We start from the raw sequence: 19,374 nt of genomic DNA on the forward strand, positions 1-19,374 counted from the left end.
CCTTTAATTCGTGGATGACCCCATCATTTTCTATGAGAATGATCCTCTACACACTATAAATCTGCGTAGCATTTTAGCAGTGTTCAAGGTTGTTTTAGGTTGAAAGTTAATATCAAAAAAAGCAAAATTATTCTGATTGGCAACGATTTAGGGGGATCACTCCTTGTGGGTCCCATAGGGTGCAAATTAGGATCCTTCACGATCAGCTACCTCGAGTTTACCTCTTAGAGCCAAATTTAAAGATAAAAACATCTTGGACCCCATCATTGAGAAGTTTGGAAAAAAGGCTAGCAGGATGGAAAAAGAATTTTTTAACAAGTGGAGGGAGACTCACTCTTATTAAAAACATCTTGACAAACCTTCCAATTTACTTCATGTCACTCTTCCCACTTCTGATTTTTGTTGCCAAAAGATTGGAAGGGATTCAAAGGAGGCTCATTTGGGGGGACTTGGGGGCAAAATTCAAGTTGCACTACATCAAATGGGGCTTGGTGAAACAACCAATAAGCTCAGGAGGTTTGGGTTTAAAGTTCCTTCACATCTTCAATAAAGCCTTCTTAGAAAATGGTTTTGGAGATTCATGCTTAAGAAAGATCACCTTTGGCGGAAAATTGCTGCAATCAAATATGGGCTTGAGCACAATTGGTGGATAACCTAGGCTGGCAAAGGACCACACAGTGCAGTGGTGTGCAAATACATTAGGAAAGGTTGGAATAAATTTTCTCTTTTTATTAGATTTCAGGTGGGGTGGAGACAACATTTATTTTTTTCATGATGTTTGGAGTTATCCAGAGGCTTCCAATGTCTCATTTCTAGCCATTTACAACATAGCTTGTGATAAAGATGCTTGCCTAAGTCAACACCTTCAAGCATCAATTCAAGGGTTTTTCTGAAATATGACCTGTCAAAGAAATGTGGAAGATTGGGAACTTCACTAGCTCACCAACCTCAAAACACTCATGACTTTCCTATTTGGTCCTTGGGCAAGAAGGAGGTCTTCACTGTCAGATCCTTTTACAAGAAACTTTTTATCCAATAGTCAAACAAAATTCATTCCCTTTGGTCCCAATTATGGAAGACAACTACCCCTATTATGGTTGCCTTCTTTACTTGGGAAGCAGCTTCCGGTAAGATCTTAACCAAAGACAACTGGCAAAAAAGGGGGTTCTCCATTGCCAATAGATGCGCCCTTTGCATGGTTGAGGCAGATCAGTGGACCATATACTTCTCCATTGCCCGTGGACTATAAATATTTGGAATGTGGCTTTGGCTCTTATAGATGACGATGGGTCACCACTAAATCAATTGGAGGGGAGCTCTGGGCTTGGAGAAGGATTCAGGCAACAAAGGAAAAGAGGAAGACTTTGTCTCTCATTCCTCTCGCAATTTTCTGAGATGTTTGGAAAGAGAGGAACAGAAGAGTTTTCAAAAATTAAATCTCGACGCTTCAATTCATCAAAAAACAGTGGTTTTACTGTGGTTATAGTCAGCATAGTGGACTTGTCGCAAATGAGTTTAATGTATTTTTTATTTTTTTGACAGCCTTCAGGGTGGTTGATTTCTTGTACTTCATATTGGCATCCCCTTGATGCCCTTTTAATATGTACTTTCTTTAACTAATTTTAAATACATATATATATAGTTATAATAATAAACAAATTTACTAACAATAATTTAAATAAATTCATTTTTTATTTTATAAAATATTCTTGAAGTTTATTCATTATTATATCATATGATTCATATTAAGAGTTAGGTCAATGCAGCCAATTTACTAGTTTTGACGATTCACTAGTTTTGACCGAGTTGTACTAAGTCAATCAGGTCCATCCGAGTTGGCCTCAGTTCATTCTATTTCTGTTTGGTGACATAACCCGAACTAGCCAAGTGATTGGTTCCAGTCCAACCCAGTTGGGCCAGCCAATCCAATCTAGGTCTTTAAACTATGTTTACAATAGAACATCCTACCATAGTTTAAAAACCCAGACCAAACCACTTATAGACACATTTTGGACACACTAGGTTTAGAACCCAATGCTTCATTCTAGGGAGAGAGATGTGTTGCAAACGAGCCAACATTTTGTTTGCGATATTCTTCTCAACAAATAATATATATAATCAAATTACTTTACATGCATGTATACTTACATTTATACATACAACAACTCAAATAATACAGATTTCTAACAAAATGAAACTCTTTTCTCTCAGCCTTTGTATTTTTAAATCAATAAACTTCAAAAATATTTTATAAATAAAAAATTATAAATTTTATCTCAATTATAGCTAGCAATTTTTTTTATTATAATCAGCTAATAAGGGATTATTAATCTATGACCGCATATTTGTAGCGTTATCTTTTATTATTGCAATATATATTCATTGTAATATATATAAAATGTTGACATCACAGATTCAACCACTAGTTTGACCCATTGGTTCAACTTGTCAAACTAACCTGGTGGCTTCACCAAGTTGGTTACTAGTCCGGGTTTCAAAACCAAGCACCCTACATCCCAAACCATACCAATCCACATTGGCCTAAAGCAATGCCAACCTCGAGCACCCCAAAGATTGAGTGACTTCCACCCTAGGGGCTGGGGGGAGGGGAGGGGGGGGGGGGGCGCAATTGATGAGGATGGAAATGGGTGGGCGCACATGTCCCACATGAAGAATGAACCTCCAAGCCTCCACATGTCCCCTATCGAAGGAAAAGTCAATGCCCCATCCAAGTAACTTCCACCCTCGATTGCCAATGTGGATAGTGTGAACCAAGGAAGACAATATAATATGCACTCATCACTTGACTAGGGTAGTTAAACAATGATATGTGAGGAGGGATCTCATGTGTCCCACTAAATGAACAAATGGACCCTCTGCACATATAAATAGAGGGGAGGGGCAATCTGAAACCCTAGCACATATGATCTCTTTTCACCTACTCAACAAGCTCCTTGACTTAAACATCTAAGGATATCCCAGAGCTCATCTCAAGTCACCCGTGTTCCATCTTTTAGAGGGCTACGGTTAACAAGAATACGCTCAACCTATCGTATAGAGACAACCATTACAGGAATTGCGGTTGGTGCATTTGGACCATTTTTCATACCAACAACCAAAAAAAGAAGTATAAAAAACATATCCAAGATGTAAAAGGGTTAACATTAAGACTTTGAAAATGAATGGGAAATTTTTCATGTTCAAAATTTATTAAACTTCTAAAGTTATTCAGAAAAACTAAAGAAAATTCTTTTATGGTTTAACTCAAAATCAAATAGGTATCTTATGATTCATGACTAGTGCCAAATTAAAGTAAAATATTAATTAATTGGATTAATATCCACACAAGCTTCAAGGCTTAACCCTTACTCTATCAGCTTCGAGTGCTTTCTCATCACCCCAAGTCAGACCACTAATGGCTTCCTAATTTCCGACACTCAATCAGCAAGTATTTAGTTGCTTCATGAATTTGCCTAGTGCCATTAACAGTGTCACCGGTGATGAGCCCACAAATAGCTATTTAACATGTTGGTTTGATGTGTTTGTAGTGGACAAGAAGGGAGTAAGCCTCAAGCTTTGTATGAATATCGTCAAATCAACTAATATCCTAATTTGATTTTTCTAAAGTTTGGCAAGCTAAAATTGACGAGGTTGTGATTTTATACAATTTTAAAAAATACAAAAGCATTACAACAACAATAAATCAAGCCTTAAGTCCCACTAGGTGGTGACAGCAACATGAATCCCTTCTAACAATTTACACAATCATAAGCAATTTTCTCCAACAAATTCAGGCTATTAATTCCTTACTATCTCATTCTGATTTGTCAGCCGAAACTACAATTTCAAGAATTTTCCCTTTAAAATTTTTAATATGATAGAATACAAAGTGCAAGACTTTTAAGACTGTCTCTATTACTTTTCGAGAACTTCCTTTGACTTGTGCTTTCCTCCTCAAAGCTAGGGATTCAATAGCTTTATTTCCTCTACTTTACTCTTTTAACAACTTCGTATGCATCAAATTCACTGTCTCACAAACTTATGCACAGATACATCGCTGCATTATTCAAATCGCATTTCAAAAGCATCTCTATTGGGGTTTTAGACCCAAAATCAAAGCAAAAATTCTGCTCCAAAAGCAGAAAAATTACTTCACAAGAATCGTACGTACTTGCAGCTGCTGAGGAGAAGCGGACCGGCCCCGACCTTGAATTCCAATCAGCGCTTCGAGGAGCAGATTCTCTTGTTCAGTAAAAGAAGCATTTTCTCGCTGACGTGGTTGCTGTTGGTCCAGCAGCGAAGCCGACACAGGTCGATGCCTATAGTTCCCGGGATTGCGAGTGGCAACGAAGAGTTTCGATGATCTGAGACGAGTTGTTGACTTGAATTGAAAGAAAGAAGGGGATAGTTTGGATCGAAGCCCTATAACTGTGAGCTCGAGAGCCATGGAAGCAGAGTGTTTGAGTTTGTGTACGCTCTGCGGCTTTAGAGGCACTGGCGCTGTGCGAAGAACCTTATTTCTGGCCTCACAGTGAGGGAGATGATATTATGGTCGTTTGCTACGTGGGTGTATTTTTGTTCCGGATAAGAGAATCCCAGTCACCTAATGTGGTTGGATTTGTGTGGATTTAAATTAATTTTAATATAATTTTATATTATATTTTATTTAAATTCTAAATAAAGCATTAAAGTCTCTAATCTAATGCTCAAAGCATATGGTAACACAACTATATTCTGATTGAGATTGTCACACACAAAAAAAAAAAATCATCAATAGAAAAGGAATAGTTTTGAATTCACATTTTACAAAGGCCGAAGATAACTCTAATCCTCAAATAAAAATATCTGCTAAGTTATACCCACTAATCGTAATTAAAAAAATGACACCTTACACTACTCTAATCAAACATACAGAAAATTAAAATCTCTCAAAAGTTTAACAAAAGATGTTCCCATTCAAAAACATACTCACAAGTCAATAAGGGTGAATGCAACAACCTCTAGGTCGAGAGTAACACGCGAGTTCATTCTCTTATAAGTCATTCATAGAACTTCCAAACCCACACAAAATCTAAAGATACCTATCAAAAATATCAAAAGCCCATCCCTGAGCGTTTCTCAAATACTCATCTAGTGCCCAAGAGGAGATTGGGGGAGATAGGTCACTCACTTGGTATACCCCTAAAGTAAGGACTATAAAGTCTTTCAAGTACTTTTTCGTTCACATACGAGTAACAATTTGTGGGGTCTAATGATCATACATTGAAACTCGAGAACGCCAACATGATAATTGTCTAAACCCACTACAATGTCATAAGGACATTCAGAATGTGTCCCATAACATCTATGTAATCAAATTTATGATAACTAGTGTTCCTACTACAACCCAGTTGACACTATATCTTTCCAAGAACGTAATATCGTGACATTTTCTCCTGCTCCATCTTATTAACATCCTTATTGAATATTAGAATGCACATGTCTTCTTGTTAAAAATCTCATAATTCAAAATGTGTCTCATGACATCTATATAATCAAGTTTATGATATCTAGTGTTCCTACTACAACCCATTTGACATGAACACTGTATCTTTCAAAGGTTGCTTTGTAAACCATTTAACATATGTTACAACATGTTATCGGGAAATTTTCTCTCACTCCATCTTATCAACGTCCTTATTGAATATTAGAACGCACATATGTCTCCTTGCTAAAAATCTTACAACCTCCAATTAGAATTCTCGGAACAAATGAAGCTCTTATGACCTGTCTTTTATATGCACACTAAATCGACTCCATTTCAAAAGTAGCTCTTAACCTAACTCCTCTTTATTTTGGAAATATTTTATAACACAATTCTCATCCAAAAGACTCTCGTGTAGAACATTCCTAATACAACTAAATGAAAAAAAAATTAAAGAAAGTGTTGATGGAGAATATGACAATTATTCATAAAGTTAAATCAAAGAACCCATGATAGGTGATCAAGTACTATTTTTTATTAAAGTGTAATAAATAATTGAATCGACCAATAGCATTTCAAGAGATAAAAACAAACCAATTAGAATTTTGTTATATAATTTAAAAATAAAAAAATTTAAGAAAATTGAATTTGGCATGGGATGTCCGTGAGGGTAGAATGATCTATTTTAATATTGTTGTGTGTGTGTGTGTATATATATATATATATATTTATTAATTTATTTATTTATATTAATAAATAGATAGCACAACATTACTCTTGTTATTGTATTTCACAAATTGGAGAAAAAAAAAATACAAATGGCACTCTATAAAATGCTAATGTTGCACCATCTATTTTTTTCTCACATTGAAATGGCAAATTCTTCTCCCTTCCTTTGGTTTTTTTTTTTTTTTTCACTTACAAAGTGAAAAACATAAAGAGTAAAATTATAATTTAATATATTAAAAAAATAAATGTAGAATATGAGGAATATATTTTGAAGTGCTAATATGATTCTTCTTGAAAGAACAATTAAGTAATGTACTATTATGTAAAGTACGTGCAAGTTTCAATAAAAATTATAGCAAGATAGTTGCGTTCATACCTTTGTTAAGCACACCTTTCTAAACATAGATTTCAAATATGCACATTGCACCTAGCCAAAATCTTAATTGCTAACATAGCTAAAAAGTTGCAAGACAACCATCTTATTTCCAATATTTACTATTTCTTGATATGGCCAATTATCACTTAATTTTCTAGTCATTAAATGAATACTTTTTAGCTTTTTTGTATTTTCATCAATTTTTTTAGGACTTTTTAATATTAGGCAAAATGTGCTGAGCTCACATCATATTTGTTTTAAAGTTACAAACTTCTCTCTCGACACAATATATTTTGGCTCAAATTATTAAAATACAGAGTGTTTCACTTTTTTTGTTTTTACCTTGTTTTAATTATGACTAAAAGAATGTGCGTTGCTTATTAGTGTTAAATCTAGCCATGTGAAAAGCTCGTAATACCAATGTCATGTTTCGCTCTAAAATTGTGGGCCCTCTCTCTCTCCTCCCATTTCTCTCGATTTACGTGCATAGGCATAAACTTAAAGGAAAACAAGAATTGAGAGTGCAAAAAAAAAAAATTTATTGTATTTAACAGTCTATTAACTCATAGAAAATACCAAAAAATTACAAACTAAAAAAAATATAAATAAAGATAAAAATACAAAACTTCAACTTTTCAACCTTTGTCTTAAAATTCACTCTAAACTTCCATGCATGAACAATTAGTTATTTGGGAAATGTAAGCCTAGGAACAATGTCATCTCGGAGTCAGTTTTATACTCTCTCTCTCCTTAGGTGGCCTTATATGCACCCTTCTACTTCCCCTCGCTAGTCTCCCTAGGCCCCCTAACACAAGGCCCCACCCCCAAGCCCACCTACTAAGGTGTTATATGCTCAAGACCAAACCAAAACCCAGCCCATGACCAAAACATAACCTAGCCCAATATCAACCCAATAACCCACAATTAACTTTGTCAAAAGGAAGAAAAGACCACGCACTAAAGGACCATGCACATACCTTTTATTCATTTACCTATCTTAGCTTTAGTGTATTTCCAAGAGGAGGGTGAATTGGAATTTTAAAATTTATTCCTAGGTTTAGCTAATCTAACAGCAGTATATTCGCAACCTAGGTTATGTCTATACAGTTTCAAATGCGCATATAAATATAACGTGCAGAAATTAAATCATGAGCGGCATTCACAATATAACATACACGTGCGATAAATAAATTGCGGAAAAATTAAATGCACACACGATATGTTGTCAGGATTTGGCCAATACTGCCTACGTCCCCGCCTCTAGCTCCAAGCCCGAGGATTCCACAAAAGGCTCACTTCACGAGTAGAACAGCACTGGTTACAACCAGGTCAATTCAAGGGACTGACCTCAACCAACACGTCTTACCAGAGTGGCACACCTAACTTTCCTAACCGAGTATAAGTTAATCCGAGATTATTCAACAAGGTTAGTCTTCCTCTTCAGGCCCGTGCCTAGAATACAACAGATTTACAATATAAATTCCGTGTACAATTTTAGTGCTTCTCCAACAAGCAGATTTGTACCATTATGCACAGTCACTAAACAAAGCACATCAACACGATAGGAACTATAAGCTCAGTGATGTGAATGTGTGTAATCTACACTCACTATAATGTGTGTTCTCAAATAAGCACAAAAGTGTATACTAGAACTATCTTTGAAACTTTATATCAATATATCTCAATCATAAGTCTAGGGTTTCAAAGATTTCTACCAAGAGTATTCTAAATATCTCAAAACAATATTTTCTCAATATTCAAGTACAAGGAGATATTCAAAAATAAGTTTGTAAAATATTTTTGCACACAAAAATATAAGCCCAAATGAGTCTTGCAATAACAATGCAAAGACCCACTTAGCTATAAGATTTTTCCCACACAAGATTTATCAAATTAAATCGTTGGAAAAATCCTTGCTTAATCTTCAATATGAAAATCAAATATCTCAAACAAGATTGTCAAAGTTCAAGCACAAGAGATAGTTTTGAAAAACAAGCTTTGTCAAAAATATTTTTCTTCACAACACAAGACAAACTTTTGAGTCTTGCAATGAGAATGCAAAGACTCACTAGCTTAAGAAGGTTTCCCACAAATGAATTTATGAATTTAATCACTAGGAACGCCTCTAGGCTCACTCTCACTAAAATCAAAATCAATGCACTTATATGAGAGTATAAGCACTTAGGAACTATATGTAACAACTCAAAGTACTCTCTCTCTCAAAAGGGTTTTGCAATAGAATGATCAATGGAAGAGTATATGGCTTTGAGTATGAAGAATATGGAAGTAGGGAAGATTTTGGGCGATAAAATTTTCAGAGAATTTTTTGTTAATCTAAAACCCTAATCACCCCTTAATTTTGCAAATGAAAGGCTATATATAAAAATGGGAAGAATTATAGTCGTTGGGGACATATAGGGTATTATTAGGATTATTTTAAACCATTTTAACACAACTAACTCCATTTAAATAATTTAACCGCGGTAAAAATAATATGGCAACCCGAGAGCATCGGTTGACCGAAGGTGAGGTTTGGTTGACCAAGTGTCCAAGTTCGGTCGATTGGGTAAAATTTGAACTACATGTTCGGTCGACCAGACTAGGGCTCCCAAAGGCGATTTTTAATTTCCGTGCAGTTCAATCGACCAGGTGATTTTAAACTAGGTAGTTCGGTTGACTAGGGCGTTGGATTCTCCCACATGGGGGTTCAGTCGACCGGGGCGTTGCCCATTTAAATTTGGTCGGTTGACCGAAGAGTCAAAGGTTGACTCGGTGGGAGTTCGGTCGACCAAGTCATATGAACTTGGTACAGTATGGTCGACCGAGCTATGGTCAAAATGTTGACAGCTTGACTGGTTCGGTCGACCGAATGATTTACACTGTGAAAGTTCGATCGACTGAACATGCATCTTTAATTCATTTCGGTTCAAACTCCCTTATACATTCACCTTATTCATACAATGATTAATGTTTAAGATTATAGGACATATTTTTATAAATTATAGGGAGTCCTAAGATCAATTTAGGTCTTCTTTAGGACATCGAAAAAATTCGGCGTTGGTCGACCATCGGTCGACCGAAGGATGATCTCTAAGGTCATTTGATTTTCAAGTGATGTGTAGGGACCTAGAGTCGTTCTAAGGCCTTTGAGTTTTGTAGTTCCTACATGTATGATATGCATTAAATATTACATACCTTTTTCCTATTTACTATTACATACCCGAATTGAATGAAGATATAAATTACAACATCAACTAATATTCAGGGTCTTCAGGCTTCAAGCTTTCGCGTGCCATCAATGTATCTGCTAATATAAACCTGCACATGAACTAGATAGCCATTAAATACTTAAGTATTTGTCATTATCAAAATCGAGATATGACTCATAGGGTCAACAACCTAGTTTTCAAAAGTCTTTTTTTGACCAAACGTTTCATAACCTTACTATATAATTCAAAATTAAGTTAAAACAAGGAGAAAATAAAAATTGTACAAGGCGATTGATTGGCCACTTAATGGTGGTCAAACAGTCCTTTCCTTCTTGTTTTTTTGTGCATGTGCAAAGAGTTTTTGGCACTACCAGATAGTGGTCAACTAGTTCCATAAGGTCGTCGAATGATTCTGCTAATTTTTAAATTTTGAATTCTTGAGATTTGATTGACTAATTATATTGATAGTGCCAAGTGTGCTAATTGTTGTCATGTGTTAGGCGATAAACTAAATTGTTAGTTGGTAGTTGGTAATTATGGTGGTTAGAATTTTGAATTCAAAATTTTGAATTCTCAAACCCCATTTCCCTCCACTTTGCAAGACTTATTTTGCACATGTCCTATTGGGGGATAAGGTAACTTATCTGCAAAGAATTTATATTCTTGGAAGATTTAGAAGGTGTAGACACCTCATTTTATCCGGACTTATATAACAAAGGCTCGGAAAATTTTTTATTTCATAAAAAGAGAAAATAAAGGAAAATAAAATTACAGTGAAAATTGAATTTTTACATTGATTTTTTTTATAAAAAAGAAAAAGAAAAAATGAAATAAAAAGGTCGGATTCTCTATCCTTGCACCTACACACACACACACACACACACACACACACACAATAAAAATTTCAGTTAGGAAATCAGAATTGAAAACTGATTAGTTACTTAAGATTGATTGAACAATTTAAAGTGATTAATCAACTTAATTAACAAATTAGTTTTAAGTTTGATTGATTAATTTAAATTTGATTAGTCAATCAAATTTAAGTCATGATTCCGAAAAATACCTACAAATAGAGGGCTTCTGAGGGTGAGAGGGTGACACAAACATACAGAGAGTCATATAGACAGACACATAAAAAACTGAGAGTTTGAGAGAGTAAAGAAGAGTTGTGTAGACACCCTAATTTTTATCAGGACTCCCCATGAGATGATGTGCATAAGATCAATAAAATTTTGAGGACCCAATTTTGAACATTCATTTGAGTCCTGATTTGAAATCAAGATCCTATCAATAAATCCCAGAGAACAAGCCCTTGTTATGAAAGTCCCTGTCGTATCCATAGTCGAGTACATAATTATCTTTCCTATTTTTGGAGTTGAGTCCATAGGTTCTTTTTTTTTTTATATATAGTCAGGCCCGTATTGTCAAATCCTTAATCAAGTCTTGTTCATTTTCTTATAATCAAGACCATATTTTTGAAATTTAGTCCTTATTAAGGCGTCCATGTTGTTTTCTTTATTTTTTTCGAGTTTTTATTTTTCTTAAGTTTTGAAATAGAGTCCTGGTTAATTAAAGCTTGTTTACTTACGTTTATAAGACCTGTAAACCTTTTTTGAAGATCAGTCCTTGTTCTTTTTCTTAATTACCATTGAGTCCCATTTTGAGGCCAGTATTAATTTCCTGAAATTGAGGGTCCTATGTGGCTATAAAAAAGGAGTCTTCATTTCTTTTTATTATAATTTTTTTGGAACATACAAGGATATGTGCCCAATGGGATACATATGAGAATGTAAAATACAGTGGGGGAAATATATTGCAAAATATAGGAAATATACAAAAGAACATCCTCAGAGAGGCCAAGTGATGCCCATGTGCTCTAGGATATTCCACACCATCTCCAAAGGTACTTGTTCACCAATTCAGAAACAAAATAAAGGCAATATGAGGGAAATGCGAATGAATCAAAGAGTTTAATGAGAAAATCTGCAGAAATTGAGAGCATTCGCAGCATTCATAAAAGATACCTCGATTTCGTGAGTCAATTTGGAAACAATCCTTGAAAAAGATCACACAAAATGATTAAAAGTTTTTTTTTTTTTTTTTGAAAATTGGAGTGTATCCCCCATATTCTTGGCCAGACTCTCCATTGAAAGGAGAATCGACCATACCGCAAAATAGGGGGATTACTTTGCTATAGGAAGGAAAACACGAATTAGGGTTCCTGCTTATGAGAGAATGATGAAGAAGTAAAGACCAGACCTTGTCTAAACAGACCCAGGACTAACCTTATAAATAGAGGAGTCTCGCACATACTAAGACATATAGAAGGAGAGAGTTCAATACATAGATAATTTAGAGAGAAGGCTCAGAGAGCAATATGAGAGGATTCTGAAAGAAAGTTTCAAAGGAGCAAAACCCTGAGGACTCCTTAGAGTCCTTACCTCACTCAGAAGGCACACCCACCAGTGCCTACCATCAACATTCAGAAAGCACACCCATCAGTGCCTCCATTAGACATTCAGAAGTAGATCTCCTAGCCCAAAAGGATACCCCAAACAGACTTAGAAGAGAGGAAAAGAAGATTGGAGGAGTTAAAACCGTAGGTAAGATCGGCTATTCCTTATGTTAAGAATCCTAGTCGGGCGTATATAGAGTTAGAGGGGGGGGTGAATGGACTCTTTTTGCGTATTTCAACTTTCTTTACAAAATAAAATCCCTTGACAAGATTGCAAGCAATTATATCACAATATATATAAAATAAATCAAGCACAAGATAATAAAATTAAGAGAAGGGTAGAGAAAGATCAACACCGGTATTTTTACGTGGTTCGGCACCAAACTTACGTCCATGCCTTAGCACCAAGCCAAGGATTCCACAATCCACTATGAATTTCAAATGAATTTTAAATTTCATCTCTAAATTTACTTTTGCATATGCTAAGTGAAAATTCTATAAATAATGGACTTATTTGCATTATTTGATTATTATAGTTGTTTTTGAATCCTAAAGAAGTTATGTAAACCATTATCAACATCACATTTTATTTTTTCATAAAACTATAGTCTGATATAGATTGTTTGTGGGATGCATAAACACATTACATTATTTAATGCTGATATTATGAAGATCTTGTGCACTCATAAAATTCATTAATTACTGGTTGAATTATTGTGAACTGTTTAGTGTAAACACTCAGGTTTCGAACATATCTCTATGGAAAATGTCCTATTTATAGGGGAAATGGTGCCAAAATTTCTCAAAGCTGATAAAACTTAGCTATTTAAAATAGTATCATTTTTTTAACTTTGTCTGAATGTCCGATTATTTTTCTATCAAATCATTGATACTTATAGTACGTATATGGTCAAAAATCGTATACTATTTTTTTTTTTTTTATAATTCTTAATTTATAGGGTTTGTGATTGTCACACCATCAACACGATGCCCTGCACTACAAAAGGATGTTGCTTTTGATTTTTTTTGTATTTTTTTTTTGTTATCTGAACATATGAGATTCATGTATAAAACATTCGGAATTTGTATAATGTATTTGTATTTGATTTTGAATTAAAATTTTTAATAATTTATGAATCTTTTTAATAATTATGGTTTCATGTTATCTATGCAAAAATGTAATTACAGATTTTCACAGGAATTAACGATTTAAAAAAATATTAATTTTAAATTATTAGTGACGAATTTGTACCGAGCCAATATAGAATTTATAGTAACGGTATTGGAATTTTAGTGACGATTATAATCCGTCACTAATACTACGTTATTAGTGACAATTTCAAAATTCGTCACTAATAATTAGTAGTAACGGCAGATATAGCAACTAATTTAAAACTGTCACTAATACTTATAAATTCGTCACTAATAGTATTAGTGACGAATTTATAAGTATTAGTGACCGTTTTGATCATTCACTAACAATCTTATTTTTTGTAGTGATTATAAAGGGTCTTATCAAAAGAAGCATTGTTGTTAGCTTATATAGATGGAGACGACCTATCACACTTTATCATATTTCACTTGGTGACATGTGTGCCTTTTTCTTGAGATCAATGAGTAAGGTTCCTTGAAATTTTATTCTAAATTATGGTTAATGTATTATGGGTGAAATAATTGTTTTATGATCAAATGATGGGTGACCATTTTTGGTCGACCAGTATACCTAAAAGAACCAAACAAGGCGTTGACTTACCACTTGATAGTCCATTTAAGCCTACATTTAAACCAAAATTTTCTAAAATCCAGCTACCAAAAATTCAACCTAGGTTTGCCCCCCCCCCCCCCCCCAATGTCTAACAATTCATTTGAGGTAATGGTTACTTCTAAGAGGATGACAGACCATCTTTTTGCTACCCAAAAGAAAATCAAAGAAGAAATTCCTTGCTAGCCTTGTTAAGCCTGTTCAAATTGGTGTGATCCCAAGAGGGGGGTGAATTGGATTTTAAAAATATTTCGGCTAAATTAAACATTTACGCTGATTCACCATATATTATATCTCATTCAATGTACACGCGTGTACGTAAAATAATTTTAACAATGAAAGTAAAGATACACGTATTCAATATATCTTATTTAAATCAAATGTGTGTGTGCAAGTAATTATGACATTAAATAAACATTCATAAACATGCTGAAATTAAAGTGCAAGAATTTAAATATGATAGAGAGAGAGTGACATACAGATTTGTTATCGAGGTTCGGCCAAACTAGCCTATGTCCCCGTCTTGGGCATACCCCCTAAGGATTACACTATCCCTGCTCACTTAAACGGGCGGAGCAGAAGCCGTTCTAACCTTTTCTTATGGGGCAAGGTAAACCCCAGCTCAATTACAAGGTTGAGCTCAACTTGTCTCCCTTATGGGGCGGGGATTCCCCAGTTCAATTTATTAGGCTAAATCGAATCAGTCTCACTTACGGGACTGAGATTCCCCAGTTCAATTCCGGGCTGAACCCAACCGATCTACAATAAAAATATTTTTCGTAAAAAAATATGCTTCTGAATACAAGTAGAGATGTACAACGATAAAGCTCTAAAACATACACTCTTATATGATATGAAACGTGTTTAGCAGAGAAAGGGTGCTTAAATAGATTTAAACCCTAATAAGAAATTTTTTCCAAAAATATATTCCAATAAAATTATAGCAGAACCTAGGGTTTTGCTCTTCAAATAATTTTTGCACAAATAATATATATATGAATATATATATATATATATATATATATATAAATGAGAAATATGTTCTACGACAAATATTTTTGCTAATAAAAAATATTTGGAGAATCTAGAATTTTAGGCTTAGGAAAATATTTGTAATAACCTAAAAAAGGAATATAGAAGATTAATGGAGTGATTCCCAAAAAAAAAAATAATTAATTAATCAGAAAAAAAAAGAAAAAAAGAAAAAATAATAATAATTAAAATTTATGTTTATTTTTATTAATAAAATATATTATTATTAATATTAATTAAATATTATTATTATTATTATTATTTTATATATATATATATATATATATATTATGTGACCTGAAACTTCTTAGAATTCACGCCCCCCCCCATGCTTCTTCTTCTTCTTCTCTTTTTTTTTTTTTCTTTTTTTCCTGCACACAGACACACTCTCTCTCTTCTCATTCTCTCTCCCTCTCTCCTTAATTTCGTGGCAGATTTTCGCCCTATCGAAAATCGGAAGATACCAATGGACTCCATTCTCCGTTGCCGTCATTTCTATCGGAGTGGACTGGTGATAGGAGCAGCGTAGACATATCTCCTAGGGTCAGCTAATTTTCCATTTTCCTTTAATTTCTTGCAAATTATAAGCCTAATCGACAAATGGACACCAGCACAAGAATCTAGGGATGATTCTCTAAAAGTTTAGCGGGACGGAATTCTCGTGGGGTTGTCGTGGGCAAAACCCCAAATTTGGGGTACGGGGGTTATTAAGGGGCTTATTTTTAATTAATTAGTATTAATTAGAAATGCTAAAATGTTGAGCATTTGGGGTTGAAGTAGGATTTTTGAAATTTAGGGCCCGGGTGAGCGCCGCAGGTATAATTTTGGGATCCGTAGGAAAAATTCAAAAAATTAAGTGGAGCTGTTAAATGTTAGTTTAAATATTAATTTGAGGTATATGGAGCCTAGGGAAGGTTAGATGGGTATTATTTTGGAGAAATAGGTTAATTAATCTGGGAAAAATGTAAATTGCAAGAGTTGAATTTCGGGCGCTAAGAGCGTAGAATTTGGGTGTTAACGAGTCTCTCAGTAAGCCAGGTAAGGGGAATAAATTATAGCAGTATTTTTAGAATTACTATTTAAATTAATATGTGAAAATGTGCTTATGGTATTTTGTTTGGAAATTATTACGATATAAATATCAGATAAATTGTGTGGTATTTGAGTGATTTTAAATTGTGATATTTTGGAGTGTGAAAATAATATGTTATGAATATTAGATGAAAACTGTGTGGCACATGACATGTATTGAAAAATGTGAAATATAACGATGAGTATTTTCTGAAAAAATATTGAAATGAGAATGATTGATATGATTAGTGGAAAATAATGAAATATGACATTTATTTGTGAGTGAAAATTATTTGCATGAGAAATGAGTTTGTACAAATTATTGATATGAGTATTTTGGAAAAATGTGAAAAATACATGAAATATGATATATGTTATTACGAGATGATGAAATGTGCATAGAAAATGATGAGATTATTTATATTGAACTGAATTGTGATATACTGGAATATGATTGATGAAATGTCAATATCGCATAATGATTGCAGGTATGTGGTAGTGAACCCTAATTGATGGTTATGATATTGAGCACGGTACTGTTGCTAGTAGTGTTAGTGCAACCACACGGACTCTTGGAGTGTGTGGCGTGACAGTCGACTGAACCATTTTGTAGGGTTATTGGGCCCCTTGAGTCCGGATTAGGGTTATAGGTCGACCAGTTGTACTACAGACGTGTTATGTGATATGATACTTTGATCTAACTGGATCGGCCAACCGCGGTTAGATCCAGCCTTCGGGCTGCACAACCTTGACCATGTGGGGAAGCATGGCGTGGATAGAAAGATTTTCAGGGTAGCCATGAGTTACAGACGCGATGTTGGTATTTGATACCGAGAATACTCATGAGACGGAAAGTAAAATGGAAACGAAAAGTGAAAAAATGATAAAATTGGCTAAAATGAGAAATGAAAGAAAGAATGAAAATTGAGAAATAAAGAATGATAAAATTGAGAAATGGAAACGTGTGAGTTAATAATATAAATAATTGAAGCAAAGTGAAACTCTCCACCTGAGGGCTTACTAAGTAAGGTGAGTGCCCTGATAGGTATCAGATGTGGTCATATCTGGCTGCATAACGTGTTAGGGCAGAGGGAAGTTACCTGTATAGGCGGATAATCTTCCCTATTCTCAGGAACTTCGTGGGTAAATTTTGTTGGAAATAATTGAATTTAAGAAATGGTTTCAAAGCTTATAAAAACTTGTGTTGTATATCTATATGACTATGAGAATATATTTTCCAGTATATTTTCTCAGATGAAATGTTATTTTGAAAAGTAAAGTATGTTATAACTGAACTCATATGGCCACATACTGTAAATAATTTATTCCTTCTTACTGAGATGTGTCTCACCCAAATTATCTAAATTTTTCAGGGGACAGAGATAGGCCAGGTGATAGAGCTCTGTGACCATTGGGAACTAAGACCCTGACACACAAGGTGAGTTTTTGGACTAGGAGAGGTGTAATTCCTCTAGTGTTGAGTAGTTTTTGAGTTTGTGATAATGATGTATATGTGTGTATGTAGATACTCTGGGTATTGGATTCTGAATGATATAAATACACTATCTTTCGCTGTTAGGTTTTATAAATAAAATGACTTTTTACCTGGTACCCAATGCGGGTCGGGTTGTATGAATGATAGTAGGATTGTTGACGTGGCCGATTTGTGGATATTGTGCATGAAGAGTGATTATTTATTTATTATTGAGAAAAAAAATTGTACGAAAATCGGGGCGTCACAATATTTGTGCAATATATAATTTTTCCCAAGAATATTTATAATGAAAATAATCGGGGGAAACTCAAGCAATACTCTCACGAATGATTTTCAAAAATAAATAACATGTGAGGGTAAATGCATTTGGATACAAAAATAAATGCTCAAAACAAATATACTTTCTTCAAAAGAATTTTTGAACTAAAAGCATGAAAGAGAGTTGGAGAGATTTTGTTTAAAAAATTTGCCCCAAAGAAATGATTTTATCAATAAAAATTGGTTTTAGGGGAACTTTGATTAAAAAAAAGGTTTAGAGAGAATTTGGAGTTAATTAAAGTTGCTAATCTGGAGTAATGAGAGGGTGTTTATGGATTTTTAAGAAAATATGACCGTTGGGGACACGCTCGGTATTTTGAAAAAGTTTAATTAAAAAAATTAATAACATTTTAGCCCTTAAAAAATTTCCAACCTGAGAGGTTAGGTCAACCATATTAAAGATTCGGTTGACCACTTTATTGAGTTCGGTCGACCGTGGCATTTTTGAACTAGGGATTTGGTTGACCGTATCAGGGCGATTTTGAACCCCTTCGTGGGCTCGGTCGACCAAGACAAGGTCGGTTGACCATTCCTCTAGGTTCGGTCGACCGTGGTCAATACGTTCATTTTCAGAATGGTCGGCCGTGAAGTCAACATGTTGACTTCTTGATCGTTCGGTCGACCGTGACATTTATACTACCACAGGTTCGGTCACCGTGGCATAGTCAACATTGACTAATAGCCAACAAAGGGTTTAGTTGACCAAACTGAATATTACAAAGATGGTTCGATCGATCGAGGCTATTCAAAAACACAGATTTAGCCCTAATTTTGACCCTAATTTATTTCTAAACCTTTTGCATGATTTTAGTCTTTTAGAAATAGATTTTTGTTGAAATGTGCTGGTCCCTAGGGTCTATCTATGGTCGTTTTGAACATTTGAACATATCATGGAGATGCATACATTATTACATACCAAAATAATAAAAATTAAATGCATTTACAAATTAAAATTAAATGTTTTCTTCTTCTTCTTCTTCTTCTTCATTGCTCTTCTCTCCATGGAATGCGCCAGTTGAATTAAGCTTTAAGTCTTTTGGCTTCCATTTCCCTTTTGTCTTATGTGTGTGGATTTAGGGATTTTAGCAGGCCTCTCAGTAAGTAGGTAAGGGGAATAAATTATAATAGTTATTTTTGGAAATTACTGGTTGAATAAATATTTGAAAAAGAGAATGATATTTTGCTTGAGATTATTATGATACGAATATCAAATAAAATTGTGTGGCATATGATTTATATTGGAAATGTGTTTGAAACTAGGTTATGTAATTTATACTGAGAATAAAGAGACTATGATATATGTGTTGAAATGTTTTATGCAGAAATGAAGATAATGGAAACCAATTATGTTTTATTGAGAACGATGAATTGTGATATACCAATGTGTATTTTACTGGAAAATGATGGAATAGGAGATTTATATATATATATATATATATATATATGTATGTATGTATGTATGT

General features: G+C 34.2%; 1 protein-coding gene across 1 annotated transcript in view; it reads right to left on the bottom strand.

Annotated features, from left to right (window-relative positions):
* The window catches only part of LOC131149290 (probable plastid-lipid-associated protein 12, chloroplastic), a 49,313-nt gene extending 44,712 nt beyond the window's left edge, over positions 1 to 4,601 (bottom strand). Inside the window, exon 1 of the mRNA XM_058099626.1 lies at positions 4,172 to 4,601. Within this exon, the coding sequence (XP_057955609.1) occupies positions 4,172 to 4,447 (276 nt within the window). The 5' untranslated portion in view covers positions 4,448 to 4,601. The remainder of the gene's footprint in view (positions 1 to 4,171) is intronic.
* Positions 4,602 to 19,374: the final 14,773 nt, after the last annotated feature.

This window comes from Malania oleifera, chromosome 2 (assembly GCF_029873635.1).
Source record: "Malania oleifera isolate guangnan ecotype guangnan chromosome 2, ASM2987363v1, whole genome shotgun sequence".
NCBI classification, from domain to species: Eukaryota; Viridiplantae; Streptophyta; class Magnoliopsida; order Santalales; family Ximeniaceae; genus Malania; species Malania oleifera.